Source organism: Podarcis melisellensis, assembly GCF_964234715.1.
Source record: "Podarcis melisellensis genome assembly, chromosome: Z".
Classification (NCBI taxonomy): domain Eukaryota; kingdom Metazoa; phylum Chordata; class Lepidosauria; order Squamata; family Lacertidae; genus Podarcis; species Podarcis melisellensis.
In genome coordinates, this window is record NC_138547.1 from 41,564,373 (window position 1) to 41,581,149 (window position 16,777).

The window sequence follows — 16,777 nt, forward strand, 5'->3', positions numbered from 1 at the left end:
CCTAGCCCAGATCCTTGAGATGTTTCAGTTTCATAAATTTATTTATACGATATTTATACGATAGTATTAATAAAACAATGCAGAACATAACATAAGCCAACATCCACGATGTAAGAGCAAGAAGTTACCAGAGATACCAACAAACTCAAATCCAGCTTGTTTTCAGATTAAATCTCCGAATCATCACAACTATTTATAGCAATTTTATCTAACTCCTTTTTCCTGGTTTTTTTCTGCAGTCGGTGCATAGAGAGCCGCTCTGTATTACAAAGCTATTATTCTCACTCATAAGAAACTGAACCATTTCTGCCAGGGTGTAACTATTTGCTTGCGTGAACAAAGGTTTCAGAATCTCTTGGGTCTCTATATAAGCTGCAGGCTAACGGATAATGAGTGATGTCTTCCACCTGGGGTTGACCACAAATACAGAGTCCATCTGTGTTTGGCCATCCAAGACTGCGGTGGGCATCACTTGGAAATACAGCTCAATAAAGGCCTTTCTTAAGGAAACTGGTGAGAGTTTGGTCAGATAACCAGCTCTAAAATGCTCTGTTCTCATGACCCAGAGGAAAATTCGGCATTTCTAATTAGTTGCAGGTCCCTTTGGGATTGTATCCAGAAGAGGCAATCCCTTAGCTGACACTCATTCAAAGTCAAAGCAGAGCTCAGTTCTGGAAAATAATAATATTCTAAAACATATTGACAAGCTGCTTTCCAGAGTTGGTTATCACCTAATTTCATATAACACAGTGCAGGAAAATGCTCAGTAGGCCATAGTAGCAATTTTTAAACTATAACACAGCACAGAGCACTCTTGCCTTAATTACCTTGGTATGTGTATGTGTGAGAATACTGGTTCTTTGTGTGTACGAATTAAGTTTTAGTCTGTCTAGCCAGAATAATTCCTTCACTCCCATTTCTATCCCTCATTTCCACGGTTACTCTTCATTAGCAAGAGAACCCTCTGGCTGTAACATTTGGTTAGCAAAAGAAAAAAGCTTTGAACCTTTTTTTTTTTTTTTGTCATCTGGCTGTTTATCCTGGGATCTTTGCGCTCCCTTTTTCAAAGAAAGATCTGTGAGTTGTGCGTGTCTCAAACTTGGATCAAATTGGCAGACACTACAAGGTTGTTGTTTAAAGTTCACAGTCCATCCCAACCTGGGCCTGTAACACTACCTCACAGGGTTATTGTGGGGGCTAAATGAGGAGGGGGAGAACACTGTATGCCACACTGAACTCTTTGGAGAAAAGGGGGAGCTATAAATGCATTGAATAAATAATGTTAAATGCTGCTACAGGATAGTTCAGAAAGCGATAGGTTTGTGCATCATGAAGAGCACTCTCATAGTTCTGTGATGAAACATACACTTAATTAACCTCATTTGCTGAGCAAATATGCATGGGCGGAGGATGCATGGCAAACCAATGCGAGGAATGAACGCCATGAAGATGACAGAGAGGCTACTCATGACGCAATGGCACACGGAAGCATGCAACTTCCGAACCTGTGCCTTGGGTGGCATTTCGTTTTCAAGAAACAATGCCTGGAATTTCGAGCAGCACCGGCAAGTCACTTCTTGTCAGCGGAGCTTTGCAGACAGGCAGGTAAGCAAAAAAGCTGGGAATGCTGACACAAGACTTCTTTATAACTGAAAAGCAGCTCTACCATATACTTTGATACATTAAGACTGGATTATTTCCTGAGGAAAATGCAACTCTATTAGCCAAATGGTTGAAGACCCACCCACCCCAAGCAATCATAAATGCTCACTAGGAAACACTGGATTTTTTAAAAATGCCCCCAAAGTCTCTAAAAGGGGTTCGAGGCCTGATGCCTCCTTCCCAAAGCCCAGGGAGCCTATGTATGCTGGCGCCTCTGATCCTAACTGTTCGCCTATGGAAAATTTCACTGCACACCACTGATGGGTAGCCTGTCTCTGGCATAGGCACCCCTCCCATTTGACTCAGCAGGGCCTGCTTAGGAGAAGACTCAGGTGCCCTGACTACTTTAGCATGGATAATATGTTTATCTTTTAAATTCATTTTGGCTGAACACATAAAAGAAACTTTGCAACTGTCTCCTCATGTAGAACAAGGTCTCATGACAGAAGCCTGTGGCTTTAAATCAGCAATGCAAAGCATTTAAAAGCAGCAGCATCAAAAACAGATACTTGCTCCTTTTGGAGTAAGTTGCACTCTTTGACAAGGGAGGAACAGAAATTCCATCCCAATGAGTCATCACTGGGCAGCCAAAGATCAACCCCTTTGGCCTGTGTTTCTGATGGCTGCATTGAACGGAGCTGTTTTTGTAGCCCTTGTGATTTTTGAAAAATGAAAAGGGATAAGTTAAGGGTAAGTTAAGAAAACACAAGCAATCCTAAAGGAGTAAGCTGGAGAAAGTCTAGTAAGTAAAAAAATAAAAATAAAAAATAAAAACCAGGATCACTTAATCTACTTGGTTTCTAAAAAACTAAAAGAATGCAGCAATTGCTTTCATATGAGGAAACTGTTCAGAGCACTCTAACAAAAGCAGAAGCAGCTGGAAAGAACAAAATTGAATTAAATCCGCTATCAGTTCTGTATCCTTCTGCTGACTGTACCAGATGAGTACCTGATAGCTATTTGGAAACAATTATCTAACCGTATTGGAAGATTGCTTTTAGGGGTTGAGTGGAATGATACGGAACTGGAGCCCACTTAGCTTGGTCACCTGTGGAAAATTTAACCCTGAAGGTCAGTCATTAAGATGCAGGCCTGGAAATGTGTTCATTCGCTAGCCTCCCTCCCACCCCCCCTTCTAGTAACAGTAGAGGATTCCTCTGCCAAAAAGAGAGAGAGAGGTGTTCCCATAATGCAGATCCACTGAATGCCCACAAAATCATTTTATTCCAGGATGACAAACAGAGGAACATGCAGAATAGAAATCTTTTGTTTTGTTTTCCATATATTAACATGAATTAGAATTGCCTACTTCTCTTTATATAACAGGTGGGCAACCTGCAGACAACCTAATTTTATAAAGTCTCTGACACCTCCTAAAGCCACCCCATTCTTCCATCCAATCAGTTTGTTCCTTCCTTCTTGATTAAACCATTGGATGCCAATCTCAGGTAGCCATGGTGAAAATTGAAGGTGGGGGGAGGGTCCTTATTCCAGGTTACTTAATCCAGACCACTTTTGTCACTAGCTCAGATCATCTTCAGCTCTGGCTCTGTTCACCACTGGCAGGTTACACCCCTCTGCAAAATTTCCTCTGAGGAAATATGACCCTTGACAGAAAAAAAAGAAAGGTTGTCCACCTTTATAGACAATCCCTTTGACTATGGGTAGGCAAACTAAGGCCCAGGTGCCGGACCTCTCGATCCGGCCAATGAACATTCTGGGAATCAGCATGTTTTTACATGAGTAAAATGTGTCCCTTTTAATTAAAATTGCATCTCTGGGTCCGCCTGGTGTTTTTACATTAAAATTGCATCTATGGGGCCTGCCTGGTGTTTTTACATTAGTAAAATGCGTCCTTTTATTTAAAATGCATCTCTGGGTTATTTGTGGAGCATAGGAATTTGTTCATCCTCCCCCCCCCCCAATATAGTCTGGCCCCCCACAAGGTCTGAGGGACAGTGGACCGGCCTTCTGCTGAAAAAGTTTGCTGCCCCCTGCCTTTGAACTTTGACAACAGAAATAAAAGGTGCTTTTTACAGGCATGGTGCCCAAAAACACACATTTTGGGGCACTGCAAGAGATTGTGGGACACCCCTAATGCTTCTTTTCAGGGCAAGATCTTGGCCCGAAATTGTCTAAGAGCAAGGCACACAAAATGGCCTCTGTGCTCTTGTGGGGGGAAACCAGGATGTCCCAGTTTTTTCGGGCCAGTTGACGGGTATGTGGTGTACAAACCAGGCCATGGACACCAGAGACCCATCTTCAGCAAGGGTCATCAACCTTTTCTCAGACAAAAATCTGTAGGCCTCACCCTGGCAGTGAGTGGGGCAGAATCAAAGGTAGGTAGAGCCACTCCATTTCTCTTACTTTCTGCTATAACTGTGTTCCAGTTGCTAGGAATCACACTTGGGAAGTGTGTTGTAGCTCATGTCCTTCTTTTGTGTGCTTCTCATAGGCAGCTAGTTGGCCACCATGAGAGCAAGATGCTAGACTAGATGGGCTACTGGCCAGAATCAGCAGAGTCTTCTTATGTTCTTAACTAAGGATTAAACCAGAGATATTTGACATGTAAGGCATATTCCCTGCCACTGAACGACTGACGTGCTGTATATACTCTCTATGCAATGCTATTAAAAATAATGTATCTGTTCAAAATGGGTTAAGGAGATGACAGCGAGAAGCTCTGTGAACTTCCAGGAGTGGTTACTGGTACTGCTGAATCTGCTTTTGCACTTTCTAAGTTTTTTGTATTCTTTCCACTTGCATTTAGTGTTGCGATTTGATATCGTAACCCAGCTTCATTTCTGCACATCTCTTTAGCTTCTTCATTGACGGAGTAAAGCAGGATGTGAATCGTTAAATGCAAATTTTAGATTTTCAAAACATAGCTAAGAATAAAAAGATATTCTTAGTTATGTTTTGAAAATCTAAAATTTACTTTTAACAATTCATATCCTGCTTTCCTCCATCAATGAAGAAGCTAAAGAGATGTGCAGAAATAAAGCTGGGTTACAATATGTGTGTGTGTGTGTGTGTGTGTGTGTGTGTCTCAAAATCACATGTTTTCTCCAAAGCCCTTCACTCTCAGAACTTGACGAAAAGGCAGAAAAGCTAAAAAGATCAGCAAATAAAACATGCAGCACAATTCATTAAAAACTAAAACTTCCTTCCCTTTTTTTTTTTTAAAAAAAGTCTCAAGTCCCCAAAGGTGAAGAGACTTCCGCCTTATCAGTGTGGCTGCAACGGTTTAGAAACATATCTAAAATGTTTAGCTTTGAACATAAGATATAATCTCTTGTACAGAAAGAAGAACCAGCCATATAAGAAAGAACAATAAAACCAAGTGTAGTGATAGGTTTACATAGCGATCCCTAAGCAGATTGAGGCAGAATGAGCCTTTGCTGAGCTGCTTTTCCATCAAGCCAAAAAAAGAAAAAGGCTACTGCTATTTGCTCTACTGCTGCTGGAATCATTAGAAAATTAAGATTATATTCTTTAATCAGCACAAATATTGTAGCACCAAGTATGTTAGGTTTGACTTTATACCCTCTAAATTAATTCCAGAGCCACAGCTAAGTAAGACCACATCCCTCATTGTGTTTTTGTTATAACATGCTCATGTGTAGCAAACTGTGAAGAAAATGTAGTAATTAGAGGTTAAATTAATCCCTGACAGACAAGCGGCTTAGTAAATCCAGGACCTCTTCACAAAGCAGTGCACAGGAGCTCGCCAGTCTTGCAGAATTAGGCACAAAGACCATTTGCAGCTGTAATGCACTTTGTCAATCTTCACACAAAGGAGTGGAGATGTAAGCAATTGGGGAAAGGCTTCAAAAGCCCAACAGCCACATCTAGACCTCCTAAAAAAATAATGCTAAGTTACAGTGCAGTGCAATTACGAGAGGCACTGTAATCAGCTCAGAATCAACAACTTGGGCTGACATGAGCCTCTGATGCAGCTTTACGCTGGATGCTTACAAATGACATGCAGCCATTCCAAGATATTTTAGGGGAGCACTAAGAGTCATTAAAAAGCAGTCTTCCAAAAAAATCCCAGTTTTTTTTTCTTTTTTAAAATCAGTGTGTTCCTGGATAAGATGTGCTGTGGAAAGTAATTGGAAACCAGAATGGTAGTAACTTTGGGGGTGAAATTACAGAAAATATAGAGCTCAGTTTGAGAATTATAGCTCAGTTGGTTAGAGAGTGGTGCTCTGGGTTGCAGGTTTGATCCTCATATAGGACAACTGCATATGCCTGCATTGCAAAGGGTTGAACTGGAACAGGGGTCAGCAAACTTTTTCAGCAGGGGGCCAGTCCACTGTCCCTCAGACCCAGAGATGCATTTTAAATAAAAGGACACATTCAACTCATGTAAAAACACGCTGATTCCCAGACCGTCTGCAGGCTGGATTGAGAAGGCAATTGGGCCGGATCCAGGCCACGAGCCTTAGTTTGCCTACCCATGAACTAGATCAGGGGTCAGCAAACTTGCCACGCCTTGGGCTGGGGTCTCCAGCACCAATCACGCAGTGGGCCAAAGGGCGGGGGAGCGCATGCCCATACGTGTGCACACACGCTATTTCTGGCACACTTCTGGGTCGGAGGAGCACAGGAAATTGCTTGTGCGTATGTGCACGGGCCTCCTCCGACCCAGATGTGCACCGGAAATAACGCTTGCGCATGCGCACAAGCTACTTCTGGTGCTCCAACCCAGAAGTGGGCAGCCGCACAGCACAGTGCCGGTAAGAGCGGGCAGTGGCAGCGAGCAGTGGGGGTTGCCGCGGGCCGGATAAACGAGTCCCTTGGGCCTTAGTTTGGGGACCCCTGAACTAGATGATCTACAATTCTATCATCTATTATGTATTTTGTTATAGCTCTGGAGTCACAGCCCATCAAAGTTTTTCAACAAGATTGCACAATTCTGAGGATGGGGGCATGAAGTTTACAGAATTCTCTCCCCCCCCCCCCTTTGTGTTCTTTTTTCTTTTTAATTCTGAAACAGTAGGACACATCTAATGTGGAGTTTGGGTAGCAGTACAGGAATAACAATTAAATGTAACTAAATATGTAAATTAGCAGTGCCCTTCCACTCACTCCAAATTCTAATGTAGCCCACTTAGCTATGTAAGTTGCATAAACACTTCCTGCCACCAGGGACCCATTTACACAATCAGTTATCCTGAGTTAACGATGCTTGAACTCAATTCAACCTCTAATCTGTGTATATGTTTAAGGGATGAATCAGAGGCTGAGATGAGTGGGAAGCGTCAGACAGGCAGACTTGCCTTTGCCAAGATCAGGCACCTTTGGTTCAACCTGGAATATAATGATCATGTAAACACATTTAACAGGGTTGATCTCTCTGGTTTCTGAGTTCCACCGAGGAAAACACAGTAACTTCTTGAATGTGAATGGCTCCTGTTATTGCGACAGAAACATCCTGGAATTATTTACTCACATAAAGAGAAAACTTTGTCATTGGGCTGCAGTCCATCAAGGATTCTCAAGGAGCAGAGGAGTGATGGTAGACAAGCATCCTCCAGCTTGATTACACATCACAGATTACACATCAGTGGTGGGCAGCGTTAGTAACTCAGATACAGTATATAAGCTAGGTGCCAAATGACTCTTTAAACTAAGGTTACGGAATGTCTAGTTGCCATTTTGGGGCAAGACGGCTCCAAAGTATTATTTTTAAAATGATGGGACTGACTGTGATTGATTACCAGTTAAACATCTGGCTAGTTCAGGTGGCAACCTTGTACTAAGTTAAGAAGTTTGAGAACTTAAAGAAGAAAAGTCACTTGATCCAGGGACAGTCCACATATATACTGGACTATTCCGACCTCTTTTTACTATATTTTTTACATGCTGTAAGAAAAAGCATTTTGGTTCCTGAAATTCATTCCAATTGTGCAGATGAACTATAACTGATAGAATTCTACAGGATGGGGTACTAGTGTGTGAAAACAGTCCATATCCAATATTCCCCAGGCATGCACCTCCCAATGGTGGAGATGCCAAGTGCTATCCTGGCGCCAAGTCATCTTCACTTAGTCAAAAGTGGTCAGAAGCCACGTGCAAATGCGCCTGGCTAATTTCTAACACTGGGGGTGTGACACACATTAGGGTGGGAAAAGATTCCCAGAGAGCCACTACTGGTCAGTTTAAAGTAGGCAATACAATTACACCGCTGTCTTTTTACAAATTGTAAAGCAGTTGAACGCCGACAATCTGGAAGTGAATGCTTCCATTTTCGAACGTGCCTTGGAAGTCGGACAGCTTCCGAGGTACATTTCTCCATTTTTTTCCAATGGGTTTTGCCGACCAGCAATTGCGCCTCGGTTGTAGAATGTTTCGGAAGTCAAACGGTCTTCCGGAATGGTTTATGTTCGACAACCGAGGTTCCACTATATAGTAATGTACAGTACCTCCTTTCCTGAAGTATACGGAATTTGTTGCAATGTTTGCGTATTCAGACCCAGAGACCTCCCCCCTAAATAAATTCACACTTGACCCAAATTTTAGTTTTGGTTTTTAGCAGAATTTAGGCCACAACTTTATTGATGACAGAAAGTGAGTGGTTGCATAGGCTCCGGTTCGACTAGCTCCCTGCACCATTGCAGGTAGCGCTGACCCAGGGTTCCAGCATAGGTCAGTCAAGGGTGAACACCTGGATAAGTGAAAAATCGGGAACGGACTATCTCCCGCCACCCAGATGTCCCCCTGGACTCAGACATGGGCACAACCCCCTCTCAGGGGTTGGCCAAACCATTTGAGTCCCTGGATTCCTTTAAAGGAAAAAGCTTCACAAAGGGATGGCGAGAGTGTTCTCCCATCCCTATCACTTGAACCTATCCACAACCTTACAAGTTGTGACAATTTGCTATGTGGCAGGCGAAACCCAAATGGCAACAGCCCATCAGCCAAGTGGGGAAAATTCCTGCCGTTCCCCTGTCCCAATGACAGACGATACACGACAGCATAGCAAGGTCAAGTGCAAAATGCCCTAAAAGTAGGGAGAGGTGGGCGGGTGTTCCGAATGCACATGCCGAAAGAGGAAGCTCTGGGTCACGTGCATGGGCATATATATGTCCCTCGATCCATTTGGACTGCACCCCACTGGCCAGATTGCACCTAGCTACGAGGGACCTACCAATTGGGTGTTGTGGATGACCAATTTTACCCACCCACAACACGGGGGATCGGTTTCCAGGTCTGACTGCAACACGTGCCCTCTTTAAGGGAGGACATGATTTCCAAGAACTGCATGCTTTGTTTGAACATCTAACATGTTTAGTTATTAGAAAACCCTCCACCAGAACTAAGTTTGGAAAAATAAGGCAGATCTCTCTCTCTCTCTCTCTCTCTCTCTCTCTCACACACACACACACACACACACACACACACTCAATAAGGTTGCAGGTTCAATCCAGCTGCCTATTCCTGCATTGCAGGGGGTTGGACTAGATGATCCTCAGGATCCCTTCCATGAGATTCTATGAGATGTTGGGATTACAAACCCTATTAGCTTTCACCAATGGTCAGGGAGCTGTAGTCCAGCATCATCTATAGAGCCACAGGTTAGCTACACATTATAAAAGCTTAAATAAAGCAATTAGTAAGAGCCTATGAGTTCCGGTGTAGTCTTCTCTCTCTCTCTCTCTCTCTCTCTCTCTCTCTCTCTCTCTCTCTCTCTCTCTCTCTCTCATCAACTTAATTCATTTGGCAGCTGTTGGTATTAAGCTAATTCTTATTGATAGACTGACATTACCTTATAATTACTCGCTAAACTGGATGATCAAGGGCAGAGGTAACATGAGGTTCGATTTGGCACTACCTGCTCAAATTTGGTGGGTGTGTCTGTGTGAGACAAATTGTCTCCGATAAAAGTAGGTGAACTCCAACAGGTAGGATTGGCTAAAGCTAAGCTTGGAACACAATGAGCATTTTTTGTGTGTCAAAAAATGGTAAGAGAAGGGCAGTGGAAGCATGCATGAACTCCTGGCATTGCCTGGCAGTTCCAGTTAAAAGAAGATACTCCAGAACAGGGCCATGTCTAATGTCCAGCTTGCAAGGCTTCTCATAAGCATTTGGTTGGCCACTGTGGCATGCTGGAATAGATGGTAGATGGGGCAATGGCTGATTCAACAGGCTTAAGAAAATAAGTCTGATTTACTAAAAGAAAGTGTCTTATATTTTTATCCTCTGAAGATGTGTGTCTGTGTAGGGTGGGGGGCAGCCAGGAGAGAAGAATAAACATGTATAGAGAATAATGTGGACCACCTTCTGCTTTTCAGCTAATTGCGGCAGTATGTGCTGAAAAGCAGAAGGTGGTCCACATTATTCTCTACACATGTTTATTCTTCTCTCCTGGCTGCCCTTTGGTTTCAGATAGTACATGGGTGTTGTTGTTGTTGTTGTTTAGTCGTTTAGTCGTGTCCAACTCTTCGTGACCCCATGGACCAGAGAACGGCAGGCACTCCTGTCTTCCACTGCCTCCCGCAGTTTGGTCAAACTCATGCTGGTAACCTCGAAAACACTATCCAACCATCTCGTCCTCTGTCGCCCCCTTCTCCTTGTGCCCTCCATCTTTCCCAACATCAGGGTCTTTTCCAGGGAGTCTTCTCTTCTCATGAGGTGGCCAAAGTACTGGAGCCTCAGCTTCACGATCTGTCCTTCTAGTGAGCACTCAGGGCTGATTTCCTTCAGAATGGAGAGGTTTGATCTTCTTGCAGTCCACAGGACTCTCAAGAGTCTCCTCCAGCACCATAATTTAAAAGCATCAATTATTCGGCGATCAGCCTTCTTTATGGTCCAGCTCTCACTTCCATACATCACTACTGGGAAAACCATAGCTTTAACTATACGAACCTTTGTTGGCAAGGTGATGTCTCTACTTCTCAAGATGCTGTCTAGGCCTGTCATTGCCCTTCTCCCAAGAAGCAGGCGTCTTTTAATTTCATGGCTGCTGTCACCATCTGCAGTGATCATGGAGCCCAAGAAAGTAAAATCTCTCACTGCCTCCATTTCTTCCCCTTCTGTTTGCCAGGAGGTGATGGGACCAGTGGCCATGATCTTTGTTTTTTTTATGTTGAGCTTCAGACCATATTTTGCGCTCTCCTCTTTCACCCTCATTGAAAGGTTCTTTAATTCCTCCTCACTTTCTGCCATCAAGGTTGTGTCATCTGCATATCTGAGGTTGTTGATATTTCTTCCGGCAATCTTAATTCCGGCTAGGGATTCATCCAGCCCAGCCTTTCGCATGATGAATTCTGCATATAAGTTAAATAAGCAGGGAGACAAAATACAGCCTTGTCATACTCCTTTTCCAATTTTGAACCAATCAGTTGTTCCATATCCAGTTCTAACTGTAGCTTCTTGTCCCACATAGAGATTTCTCAGGAGACAGATGAGGTGATCAGGCACTCCCATTTCTTTAAGAACTTGCCATAGTTTGCCGTGGTCGACACAGTCAAAGGCTTTTGCATAGTCAATGAAGCAGAATTAGATGTCTTTCTGGAACTCTCTAGCTTTCTCCATAATCCAGCGCATGTTTGCAATTTGGTCTCTGGTTCCTCTGCCTCTTCTAAATCCAGTTTGTACTTCTGGGAGTTCTCGGTCCACATACTGCTTGAGCCTTCCTTGTAGAATTTTAAGCATAACCTTGCTAGCGTGTGAAATGAGTGCAATTGTGCGGTAGTTGGAGCATTCTTTGGCACTGCCCTTCTTTGGGATTGGGATGTAGACTGATCTTCTCCAATCTTCTGGCCACTACTGTGTTTTCCAAATTTGCTGGCATATTGAGTGTAGCACCTTAACAGCATCATCTTTTAACATTTTAAATAGTTCAGCTGGAATACCATCACTTCCACTGGCCTTGTTATTTGCAGTGCTTTCTAAGGCCCATTTGACTTCACTCTCCAGGATGTCTGGCTCAAGGTCAGCAACCACACTACCTGGGGTATACGAGACATCCATTTCTTTCTGGTATAATTCCTCTGTGTATTCTTGCCACCTCTTCTTGATGTCTTCTGCTTCTGTTAGGTCCTTTCCACTTTTGTCCTTTATTATGGAAATCTTTGTACGAAATGTTCCTTTCATATCTCCAATTTTCCTGAACAGATCTCTGGTTCTTCCCATTCTATTGCTTTCCTCTATTTTTTTGGATTGCTCGTTTAAGAAGGCCTTCTTGTCTCTCCTTGCTATTCTTTGGAAATCTGCATTCAATTTCCTGTATCTTTCACTATCTCCCTCGCATTTTGCTTGCCTTCTCTCCCCCGCTATTCGTAAGGCCTCATTGGACAGCCACTTTGCTTTCTTGCATTTCCTTTTCATTGGGATGGTTTTCGTTGCTGCCTCCTGTATAATGTTACGAGCCTCCATCCATAGTTCTTCAGGCACTCTGTCCACCAAATCTAAATCCTTAAACCTGTTCCTCACTTCCACTGTGTATTCATAAGGGATTTGACTTAGATTGTATCTTACCGGCCCAGTGGTTTTTCCTACTTTCTTCAGTTTAAGCTTGAATTTTGCTTTAAGAAGCTGATGATCTGAGCCACAGTCAGCTCCAGGTCTTGTTTTTGCTGACTGTATAGAGCTTCTCCATCTTTGGCTGCAGAGAATATAATCAATCTGATTTTGATGCTGCCCATCTGGTGATGTCCATGTGTAGAGTCGTCTCTTGTGTTGTTGGAAAAGCGTGTTTGTGATGACCAGCTTGTCCTCTTGACAGAACTCTATTAGCCTTTGCCCTGCTTCATTTTGATCTCCAAGGCCAAACTTGCCAGTTGTTCCTTTTATCTCTTGACTCCCTACTTTAGCATTCCAATCCCCTATAATGAGAAGAACATCCTTCTTTGGTGTCACTTCTATAAGGTGTTGTAAGTCTTCATAGAATTGGTCAATTTCAGTTTCTTCAGCACCAGTAGTTGGTGCATAAACTTGGATTACTGTGATGTTAAAAGGTCTGCCTTGGATTCATATTGAGATCATTCTAACATTTTTGAGATTGCATCCCAGTACAGCTTTCACCACTCTTTTGTTGACTATGAGGGCCACTCCATTTCTTTTACGGGTTTCTTGCCCACAGTAGTAGATATGATGGTCATCCGATCTGAATTCACCCATTCCCATCCATTTTAGTTCACTGATGCCCAGGATGTCAATATTTATTCTTGCCATCTCATTTTTGACCACCTCCAACTTACCCAGGTTCATGGTTCTTACATTCCAGGTTCCTATGCAATATTTTTCTTTACAGCATTGGACTTTCCTTTCGCTTCCAGGCATATCCGCAACTAAGCGTCCTTTCGGCTTTGGCCCAGCCGCTTCATCAGCTCTGGATCTACTTGTACTTGCCCTCCGCTCTTCCCCAGTAGCATGTTGGACGCCTTCCGACCTGAGGGGCTCATCTTCCAGCGTCATAACATTTATATGCCTGTTGTCTTTGTCCATGGAGTTTTCTTGGCAGGGATACTGGAGTGGCTTGCCAGTTCCTCCTCCAGGTGGATCATGTTTGGTCAAAACTCTCCACTATGACCTGTTCATCTTGGGTGCCCTGCTTGGCATAGTTCATAGCTTCTCTGAGTTCTTTAAGCCCCTTCGCCACGGCAAGGCAGTGATCCATGGGTACATGGGTAGATGAGTTTAAAAAGCTCATGGCCCTCTATTGGCTGTGATGGATCATTTACCAGAAGTAATGTATTTAGTGCTACCTCTGGAGCTATATACCGTATTTTTCGCTCTATAGGACACACTTTTCCCCCTACAAAAATTAAGGGGAAATGTGTGCGCGTCCTATGGAGCGAATACAGGCTCCTTGGCTTCAGCGATAGCAATGCGAAGCCTCCGAAGCGCAGAGGGAGCGCTCCCTCCGCGCTCCGGAGGCTTCGCGTTGCTTTCGCTGAAGCCTGGAAAGTGAGAGGGGTCGATGCGAACTGACCCCTCTTGCTCTCCAGGCTTCAAGGATAGCCTCCTGAAGCCTTCAGAGCGCAGCACAAGTTCCCACTGCACTCTGCAGGCTTCAGATTCCTTTTGCTAAAGCCGGGAGAGCAAGACTCTCTTGGCTTCAGCAGAGAGGGAGAGCTGTGCAAAGCCCCTTCAGCAAAGCGGGAGGAGAAATAGAAGGGGCTCCGTTTCTCCTGCCGCTTCGCTGAAGGGGCGCTGAGCAGAGAGGGGGAGAATTTTTTTCCTTGTGTTTTCCCCCTCTAAAACAAGGTGCATCCTATGGTCAGGTGCGTCCTATAGAGCGAAAAATGCAGTACTTGATTCTGACCAAACTAAGCCCCCGGGATTTATATTTTGCTCTAGGTGGCTTAGTTTGGTCAGAATTGAGTATACACTTCCAGTTAATGCTAAATACATTACTTCTGGTAAATGAGCCACCATGGCCCCTGGAGGGCCATGAAAATTTTTAGACTGCTACCCACATACTCTCTGAAACCAAAGGGGCACATTGGTTGCCGGATGTGACATATTTTTCAGCTCTCCTATCCCACTAATATAGAGGAAGACACCCACAAAAGTGGCTTGTTGCTTTGCAAGCAGAGAGCTGGGAAGACAGGGAAACAGCCTAGAACATGTATCAGGTGTTGTCAGACATAATATTCAACCATAGTTTGGGGAAAAACAAACCATGGTTAAAATTATGCTTGCATAGGAGTCACAGAAGCACCATGAACCAGAACCAGAGCAAATCATTCTCCTCTCGCTTGGCTCACTTCTGTTGCATACCACCACCTCTGAAAACATACAAATCTAGACTTCAGCAGTGATTATAGCTTTCCTACTGTGTCCACCTCAATGCCCCCTCCCCCTGCAGAGGTAATCCCTATCATGGCTGCAACAGACTGAACCTCCAGCTGTCTCTTTTCAAACAGAAGAGTGCAAAGAATGGCAGAGGCAAAGTCAGCAAGTAGTTTTTTGTTTTTTGTTTAAAGAAAATTCCAAGGAGAAAGGAGAGAGGGAGAGGGAGAGAGAGAGATACCTCTGATATTGCAGCATCCATTTATGATTCTGCATACTGCTGAAATATCAGATCACCAAATCATTAACACTCCAGGATATGCCCAAGGAAGCGTTTGGATAAATACCACTTTATCAGTAAAGCTGCCAAGCCTTTCACATGGTACAAGCTGGCAAAGAGAACAGCAAGGGCTTGAAATGAACCCTCGGAAGTACCAGATTTATCACTGATTGGTGACAGAAGTCTATTTGTTGATGAAATATGAGAGCCCAGGCAGCTTGTTAAGTAAACGTGCAGAACATTCTTCACTAGCCTAACCGCTGTGGCTTGACTTGGGGCTGTGCAAATTTGATTATTACCTCTGCAAGCCACTTTTGAGATAATCACAGGGATTGCATGCACTCGTGGGAGAGAACCACACCAGGGCCCCAGGGCTCTCCCTCCACAGAACAACCATGTCAGCAGCTCAAGTGCCTCAGTAGGACTGGCCAGTAGCCAGAGTTGGTTCAAAACCCTCTTCAGCAGCGGAGGTTTTTTCCTGACTTGGGGCAAGCTGCAGTTTCCTGGTCTAGGCTGAGTTTAGGCCTGGCTGATTCAAGAAATTTTGTCGCTGTTGGCAAAACACCCGGACACTGCCCTTGCCCCATAACTCCAGCCCCCCATGCACTGCCCCCATTGTCACACCCACAGTGCTACCAGTCCTGTCACAAATGTACCCTTCACTTGTAATTGTGCCCGTGCTGCCACCATGATGGCAAGAGCAACAGGGCCAGTCACCATCTCTTACCTCACAGGTTTCTTGAGAAGATGAAGGTGGAGGAGGAGAAGCATGTACATCATCTTGAGACCACTGGAAGGTAAAGGTGGTATATGAGTGTTGTTTATGATAACAACCACAACCACAACACAAACCTTAGTTTAGTGAGGCCGTGCCAATGAATGGGCTCCCATACCTTTTTGCTGCCGGGGCCTCACTGAGCTAAGCCAAGGTTGGGCTTAGCATGCCATCTTAATTAGGAAGTCAAACAAACCTTGGCAACAGCTCGTGCTTAGTGTTGAGAGAGCTTCATCCCAGAGTCCTAGTTAAAGGGACGCACTAGTTTTGACTTAGCACACTATGTAAACTAACTCTTTCTGCCTTTGTTCCAGAGCTCTGTGAATCTCCACAGGGGAAGGAAAAGCAGTTTTGCAGTTTTGCCTTCCCCACACCCACCCCACACCTTCAAAAATGCTGCTCTGCCAATCCAGTTGCACAGTACTGGAACATCAAAGCAGCATGCAGAGTCAAGCTCTCCGATGCTTACTTCAGCAGCAGCAGTGGCTGTGATATTGCTTGACAAAGGAGGGCTGGCCTGGTGCATTTTGCTGCCCCAACCAAATGTCCCAAGATCCTATGGCAGTACAGGATAAGATGATGGGGCCCAAGTTCCAGACTGTGACCAGCACAATGCAAAGTCGCACTCCGGGATCAGTGCAGAGTTGCAAAAGATATTGTGGTGCATTCTGCCTGCCTAGCATGCTAAAAAATGCAGGCATTCCCAGCACGCTCTGCCAGGCCAGCACTGAAAGCAAAAGCCTCATAAAAGTTGAGGATCTTGCAAGGAGAAATCCAAGCTGTGGTTCAACAAATGCAAATTGGTAGCCTGGTCCAGAGCAAAGGGACACACCAGTAGTACAGTCAGACCTTGGGATAAATATGCTTCAGGCTGAGCGCTTTCGGGTTATGCTCCGCGGTGACCCGAAGTAACGGAGCACGTTACTTCCGGGTTTCACTGCTCACCCATGCGCAGACGGTCAAAATGACATCACGCGCATGCGCGGAAGCCGTGAATCATGACCCGCGCACGTGCAGACACGTCTTGCATTCCGTTCGGGATGCAAAAGGGGCTCCGGAACAGATCCCGTTTGCATCCCCAGGTACCACTGTATATGGATAATTCACTACTAATTTGTGCGTGCATTGCATTGGCAATACCCAGTGCAGAACTAAAGACAGGCTTGTCCGAGGTCTGTGACCAGAGTCTTGTTCTTGGCATGATAGCATAAGTCCAGCAGGCCCTTGGTGCCCCACCCCTGTCCAGCTTAGCTCTCCGAGGCCCAGACTGAGTGTACCCGGTTGTCGTCCCCCACCAGCATGAGCCTGCCTGT

The 16,777-nt window shown here is 44.5% G+C and overlaps 1 protein-coding gene across 11 annotated transcripts in view; it reads right to left on the reverse strand.

The window, feature by feature from the left end:
* MAMLD1 (mastermind like domain containing 1) overlaps nucleotides 1–16,777 on the reverse strand; it is a 131,429-nt gene that overhangs the window by 101,344 nt on the left and 13,308 nt on the right. For 5 of the 11 annotated variants that reach the window (XM_081897579.1, XM_081897576.1, XM_081897585.1 and 2 more), the window contains exon 2: nucleotides 15,417–15,479. The exons of the other annotated variants lie outside the window; for them this stretch is intronic. In XM_081897579.1, the coding sequence (XP_081753705.1) occupies nucleotides 15,417–15,479 (63 nt within the window). The remainder of the gene's footprint in view (nucleotides 1–15,416; nucleotides 15,480–16,777) is intronic. 11 annotated transcript variants of the gene reach the window in all.